Source organism: Gadus morhua, chromosome 4 (genome assembly GCF_902167405.1).
Source record: "Gadus morhua chromosome 4, gadMor3.0, whole genome shotgun sequence".
Classification (NCBI taxonomy): Eukaryota; Metazoa; Chordata; class Actinopteri; order Gadiformes; family Gadidae; genus Gadus; species Gadus morhua.
The window spans coordinates 33,791,183-33,798,823 of NC_044051.1; the positions used below are offsets into that span (position 1 = coordinate 33,791,183).

Below are 7,641 nucleotides of genomic sequence, written 5' to 3' on the forward strand. Positions count from 1 at the left end.
AGAGTTGGGGCAAGTCTTAAATCCTCAGGGAGTTTATTCCAGCTATTTGTTGCATAGTAACTAAATCCTGCTTTCCCATGTTTCGTGTTTACTCTTGGGATAATTAACAGATTGGTCTCAGAAGATCTTATTGTTCTAGAAGGCTTATGTAGTGGAAGCATATCAGTTAAATATTTTGGGCCTAAACCATGTAGGGATTTATAGGTAAGCAACATGATTTTAAAATCAATTCTCTGACCTACAGGAAGCCAATGTAACGATTTAAGAATTGGTGTAATGTGTTCAAAGTTTTTGGTCTTTGTTAAAAATCTAGCAGCAGCATTCTGAACAAGCTGAAGCTTCCTTAGAGTTTCTTTTGGGAGACCTGTAAAGAGACCATTGCAGTAATCAAGCTTACTAGTGATAAAGGCATGTACAAGTTTTTGTAAGTCTTCGGTGGACATGAGCCCTCTAAGTCTTGCTACATTTTTAAGGTGATAATATGCAGATTTTGTAACTGATTTGATGTGACTTTCGAAATGTAAATCAGAATCCACAATAACCCCTAGATTTCTGGCTTTGATTGAGGTTTTCAGGGACAGCGAGTGAAGGTGTTGGGTTACTTTAAGCCTTTCCATTTTAGCACCAAATACAATTATCTCTGTTTTATCCTCATTTAGCTGAAGAAAATTTCGGCACATCCAGTCTTTCACTTGCTCAATGCACTGGCAAAACAGATCTACGGGCCGATAGTCATTTGGTGATAGCGATTCATAGATTTGCGTGTCATCAGCATAGCAATGATGGTCAATATTGTTATTTTGCATTATTTGCCCTAGTGGGAGCATGTAGAAGTTGAAGGGTAGATTTGATATTGGTCTGTAGTTGTTAATAATAGAGGTATCTAGGCTCCGCTTTTTTAAAAGGGGTTTAATAACTGCAGTTTTCAGGGCTTTTGGGAAGTTGCCTGACTGGAGAGAGTTGTTAACTATCTGCAATATGTCTATTGCTAGGCAGTCAAAAACATTCTTAAAGAGGTTGGTAGGTAAAGAATCAAGGCAACAGGTGGATGGCTTTAGTTGTGTCACAGTTTCCACAAGAGTTTTAGGGTCTATAACATTAAAGCATGCCATCCCCGCCACGTTACTTTTGCCTGAACAGGGTGGTAGTCCAACATTTTTGTTTGAAGTGGAGATATTGATGGCGCGTCTGATGCCTTCAATTTTATCAGTATAAAAAGCTGCAAACTCATTGCATTTCTGCGTGGAATGGAGATCAGGTGGAATTTGTGTTGGGGGGTTGGTCAGTCTGTCAACAGTTGCAAATAGGGTTTTGGCATTATTAGCATTGGTTTTAATGATATTGGAGAAAAATGTTTCTCTAGCACTTTTTAAATCTAAATTGTAGGCACGGAGGCTCTCTTTGTAGATATCATGGTGAATATGAAGTTTTGTTTTACGCCAGATGCGTTCAACCTACCTGCATTCTTTTGTCTGTGCTGTTACAGTAGCAGCTTTTCTCCAGGGTGCCTTTTGCTTTCCAGAAATCGTTTTAACCATATAAGGTGCAATGGCATCCATGACTTTCAAAATTTTCAAATTAAAGTATTCTACAAGATCATCAGCAGAACATGGGTTGAGGGGTGGTAGTAAGGAGATGGCCTTTTTAAAAAGTACATAAGATTCTTCTTTGATATACCGTTTTTTGACAGTATTTGATTTTGTCTGTATGTCGGGAATAAAAGATATATTAAAGAAAACACAAAAGTGGTCAGACAAGGAAGGATCAGTCACAAAAAGATCAGAAACATTGAGGCCCTTTGTGATAACCAGGTCTAGAGTGTGCCCCTTACAATGAGTAGTCTCTTACACATGTTGAGTCAGTTCAAATGTGTCCAAAATGGTAAAAAGTTTTTTTGCACACTTGTCATTCAAATCATCAGTATGAAAATTGAAGTCACCAGATATAACTAGACAGTCAAAGTCTGTGGAGATGCTAGACAATAATTATGTGAAGTCATCGAAAACATTTGCAGAGTATGTGGGTGGCCTGTAAATAATTAATAGGAGAACTCTGGGGGAGCATTTCAATACAGCACAAAGGTATTCAAATTATGGAAAATCACCAAATAACATCTGTTTCCCCTGAAAAACATTTTTAAATATAACAGCAACCCCTCCACCTCTTTTTCCAGATCTAAATGCATCAAAAAAGTTATAGTTGGGAGGAGCTTTCTCTATCAGAACGGTTGCACTGTTATTTTGTTCCAGCCATGTTTCAGTTAAAAACATAAAATCCAGTTTAGAGGTGGTAATAAAATCATTAACTAAAAATGATTTGTTTTTAAGAGACCTAACATTAAGTAGACCCATCCTGATGGTGTTGTTGATAGGTTTTAAGGTTGTTTTTGGTTTGGAGGCAATATGTATGAGATTTGTGAGGTTAGCAGTGTGTCTGTTTCCCTTTGTTTACTCTCTTAGTGGTTACAGCAGGAATGCAAAAGTTGCCATGTTTTGACGTAGGCAACCTTGGGTTCAGCAGATTATGCGAAACGTCCTTTATACTTTGTCTACGGCTGAACCCTTTTTTGTCTCAGTAATACTCAGGACTACTATCAGTACAGGGGGGGGGGGGGGGGGGGGCTGGGGCTCCCTCCTCTTGGGTGTTATCAGCCTGTGGCCATGACGTGGCGATTGACACAGATGCAAGTTTGATGCCAACATATTCCAGTTTCTTAAATTCAGCTGGATAACCGAAAAGGGAGGAGACAGTGGAGCTGGAGTTTTTGTTGTGGCTATGGGAGAGATGAGGCTGGAGGTCATCGTCGATGGGGGAGTGCAGAGGAGGGGGGTGGCCGTTCCTCGCCAAGCCAGCATCAGCGATGGGGGAAGGCACGGTGTCCATGGTGTCGGGCAGGCTGTTGTCTCTCTTCAAGGTCTTTGGTCTGTCTGCTATCTGTGTGGCAGATAGTGGCAGAGTAGATGTGTCGGGGAGGCTGTAGTCTCGCTTCTTCTCAACCCTTTGCTCTGACTGTGGCCTGTGCGTCAGACCATGGAGATTTGTGGGAAAGCGAGAAGAGAAGATTGTCCCTTAACAGTTTTGAGCCTAACCTGTTTGGGTGTAGGCCATCTGCTCTGAAAAGATATTTGCGCCCCCAGAACAAGTTGAAATTGTCAATAAAGCCCCTTCCTCTTTCATTGCAGACTCTGGAAAGCCATGTATTCAGTGCAAGTAGAAGACTGAATCTGTTTATATATATAGTATATCATAATGATATTATGTTTGTTTGGAAACAGAGTAACAAAGCAGAGTATGGTGGGAAAGATGATGGCCAATTGGGAGCCATGCTGACAGTTTCCAACTCACACTGTTACATGAACAGGCTGTCAAGATGTTCTGAAAGAAAAAGAGTGCAACAGCTAGCGTAGCATGGCCACAATCCACCAGGTTTGTCAAACATGAACATTGCTAAAGTCACATTTGGCATTTGAGTTGCATTGAGTTCCAGGTTTCAGAATCATCACTGGGTTGTTGGAGAATGGAGTGCCCTCCATTCAATTGTTAGGGAACTCCATTCTCACTCCAAAAAATCTTAAGACACTTGCGGACCAAAACAGCTAGATTTATCTTCATCTATCCTTAAGTGTGTGCAGGGGCGGTTCCTTTGAGGAGGCAATGGAGGCAATGCCTCCTCGTGATTTTCAAAAAAACAAAAAGATTTACGTGATAATGAAATTATTATTAAAACTTATTTATTTTTCAAAATTATCTATGTGCAGTGTGTGTTTATTAATGAATAATTACATGAAATTGTTGAATTTTTTTTCCAAGTGCCTTTGCAAGGCAGGAGGTTGGTCGACGTTACTCTGAGTATGTTGTGTCCGGGGGTAGCCACTGGAGGGAGTCAAAGAGGCCAAAACTCACTTTTACCGCCTTTGAGAAAAAATAACCAATCACAATTCTGTTTCACTGTTGGAGGCAAATCATCCATACCATGTTAAACATAGGTAGGGCGGCCAGCAGCATCTACTCCTTGCAACCAATAACAAATCAGCTATTTATTTTCATAGCGTTCTAAGCAAATGAGCCTCAGTGGCCGCCTTGTGCGGCAACTGACTAGAAGGCTCCTTTGCAGTACATTCAAGCGCCTCCACACGACACGTCACGCGAGTATGTTTTTTTAAAAGTTGTGTAGGCCTACGCTTCAGAAAATACATGCATGTGCGGGTGCACTGCGCATTCATGTTGCCTCCCTGGTGAGCTCGGACAGAAACCCTACTGGGTGTGTGATCTCTTGTTTAAAAATGTAAGAAGTTGTATAGAATGCCAGCCACAAGACACTTCATAGCTTTTCACATCAATAGAGTTCAAGGCCCCGTCCAAACGGGCGAAAACAATTAATTTTCCTTTGATGCTGTTTAGGAATATCTCCGTAAAGACAGCAACCCAACAAGGGACATTATCTACTGCAGAATCGTCACAAGCATGTAGTCCACCATCTTTGTTGTTGTCTTTCTGAGACGCTGCGGGCTAACCAATCACTAAGGCTAGAGGGTCGAGGGGTGGGGCGATGATGTCATAGTTTGCGTTTCAGGTGTGTCCACACGAATCCTAACACGAAACCGCATAGGTCCGGTTTTATTTTAAACCACCCTGGGACATGGTTTCAGAAAAGTGTGTTTTCCGGTACAGGATCCTTCTGGAAGGTCGGCCGAAACACACAAGACCAGGGCCGACGGACTGCGGGGGAAAGTGAGGCAGTCCTGGGGGGGCCCAAGGCAGGGGGGGGCCCATGGCAATAAAAAAATAAATAATAATAATTAAAAAAAAATATATATATATATTTTTAAATTATCCACCAGCCCATAGTGTTAGGAGTCGCAGACGGCCACGTCTCCCCCCCCCCCCCCCGTCAACAATTCAGCGCAGGGGGCTGTTAGGGGGAATTCGGGGGGGGGGGGGGGGGGGGGGGGGGCATCAGTACCTCTTGTATACAGGGCCCAGGATTTGGACAAGACTAATGCTGTTTCACCAAGAAACGGCTTTGTGTGGACGGGGCCCAAATGTGATGAGTTCAGACTGTGACCGTCCCTTTTTGTTATTGAAAAGACCCTGTAGTGAATTGTCTGAAGCTATTATCTTGCCCAAAAAAAGTGTTTTATAAACATCCCACATTAATGATTAATTAATTTAGTGATGCTAATGACGCTATTGAATATTTAAAGGTGTTTACTAAATGCCTTTATAGTCAAATAGCTGGGAGGGATTGGATGTCTTGCTCAAAGTTACCTAAATGTACTCTTACAGGGCTAAGAGTAGAAATCCCTCACCACGCCGGTGTCTCTTGGTTCCCCAGAATTGGCACCTCCTCCTACCTCCATCACGATTCAGGCGATGGGGAGGAACCTCACACTAGTGGGGAAGCGGCTGTGCTGGTCAGACGCCCTGTTCTACTGCAGGGACTATCACTGGGACCTGCTGAGCATCAGGGGCCCAGAGGACCAGGAGATGGTTGATGAGCTGGTGGCTAGCGCCCCCTTCCCGCTAACTAGACCCCTCTGGGTGGGCCTTCGCAGGTACTAACCAGGCCTTTGTGTCTATTAGACAACAAGTCTTTACCTATGACCATCTGTCCGTCACTTTGACGTAGAAATACCATGGAAAAAATTGAAATATTTGGTTGCGTTATTCTACCTTCCACTAATTCTTTCAACTCTTTTAATGTCTGTAGGTCGATTCGAGGAAGCTCCTGGTTTTGGATGTCCGGTGACCCAATGGACTCCCAGTGGGACTCAGCCTCACAGCATTCCAGCCCCTGTGCTGGCGTGTCCAGTGGGGAACCTTCCACATGGAGGCAACGCTCTTGCGAAGAACATCTTAACTTGTTTTACAGGTTGGTGTCCAACCTATAGAACCATTACCAGGTCCTTATCAAGTCAAATTGCCTAACCTTCTGCAAATATGCAGGCATGCACCAATTTTCATGACCTACACACAAAGGAGCCTCGGATAAGAACTTAATGAAGAATTTCCTCTTAAGCTTTTTTGCATGTGTGACATAATTCACAAATAGTTTGAAACAGTATGAGGGCCAAGCTTCCTTTTTGGGAAAAGTCTGAGAAGTATGAATATAGAGTGAAATGGGCTGGACGTCTTCTGTTTCCAGAAATGACAATGTAATCAGGGCCATTCAGGGACTGTGTCATGGTAGATGATTTATACGAGCCATTCAGGGACTGCGTCGTAGTTGATGACGTAGAATACAGGCCGCCGCTAACAAAACAGTAGTGGCGTCTCCCGAAGCAACGAGTGGTAACGTTATCATTAGTAGAGACGCTGCCATAAGTGCAGTTATTTCAGGAATAGATTCAAATAACAACTACAACAAGAGCATGCACTTAAGGAGTTTCTCAGCTGAAAAAATGTTTTTGTATAAATATATTATCAGGATGTTATCAAGGCTTCTCCTGTGCCACGTTCATTGACCTTCATGTATCTCTGTTTCCGCAGGTCCCACAGAAGTAGTGAAAAGGTACTTCTATAGTTCCACAAGAGAGAAACCAACTTGTCAAAACTAGGCTGGTGTCACTAGGAATGCATCTAATGATTCACAAGTCCTAAATCGTGAAGTTTCTGAATGCAATGGCTCAGAGCTTGTCTCTGGTTGCTAGCTAGTTCTGCATTTTGTCCTTATGGGCATAGTTCTCAAACTCACGAAAGATGTCTATCCTTGGTATTAGTGCTGTAATAGCTTGAACATGTAAAAAAGTTAGGTAAATAATCCATGAACATCATTATAAGCAGGGTTAGTTGTGACATTGCATTAGTCTTTTGATTCAAATTGTGGAGATTGTGAGTTCAAGATGGTCAAAAGACTAAATAAAATACCAGTCGGCTTTTTTCTCTGTCTTTGGTATTTTTGTGTCAGCATCTCGTTCTTTGACTCATTGCCTCTGTCGCTGCTCATTCATTCTGATGTTATGCCTATGACTCCGCCTCTCATCTGTACATCCGGGCTTTCCCTTTTCCCCTGCTCCCCTGTTCCTCATTGTGTTGTTACAACCCAGCCTGTTAGCAGGTAGGCTTAGTCATTCTGCCTATCTTGCACAGCGGTTACAGACGTTCAGACGTTCGTCTCTTCAGCCATCAATCTCGTGACATTGTTTATTGAATAACTGCGCACAACATGCTGCTCTCAGTGAGAGTCAGGTACGGAGAGATTGAGAGGATGTGAGACTCAGCAAAGTGCGAAGTGTGTTCTCTGTCATTGTTGTTAGAACTCTGACTGGCGGCAGACTTTATTATGGTCCATGCAGCGGACGCTTGGTGATGACGTGTTACTTATGACGTGATGACTTATGTACAAGAGCCGTGGCCTGTACCGTGGCCAGGCCACAGTTGGGACGGCCAACGGCCATGGCCAGAAGGCCTAGTGTGAGTGCAGGCCAGAGAACAATGGGGCCATTAGAGCACGTTAGGTGTGAAAACACCCCCACCTTCTCGAGCTCAGCTCTCAGAGGGAGACAGACAGCAGGGTTACCATTAAATACCAACTCATCCTTGTCGAATGTAAAACTCCAGTAGCCATTCTCAGGGGTCAATATGATCACACATTTTCTGTTGATGGACTCTGGCCACTCCTAAATCCCATGCAGTATTGTC

The 7,641-nt window shown here is 43.1% G+C and overlaps 1 protein-coding gene and 1 long non-coding RNA gene across 2 annotated transcripts in view; both read left to right on the forward strand.

Annotated features, from left to right (window-relative positions):
* Nucleotides 1-6,884, forward strand: part of LOC115542390 (lithostathine-1-beta-like) — a 28,681-nt gene extending 21,797 nt beyond the window's left edge. Inside the window, exon 3 of the mRNA XM_030354656.1 lies at nt 6,490-6,884. Within this exon, the coding sequence (XP_030210516.1) occupies nt 6,490-6,557 (68 nt within the window). The 3' untranslated portion in view covers nt 6,558-6,884. The remainder of the gene's footprint in view (nt 1-6,489) is intronic.
* On the forward strand, nt 166-5,760 carry LOC115542424 (uncharacterized). Its single transcript, XR_003976536.1, has 3 exons — nt 166-204; nt 5,336-5,555; nt 5,711-5,760. It is a non-coding gene; the product is annotated as an uncharacterized LOC115542424 (long non-coding RNA).
* Nucleotides 6,885-7,641: the final 757 nt, after the last annotated feature.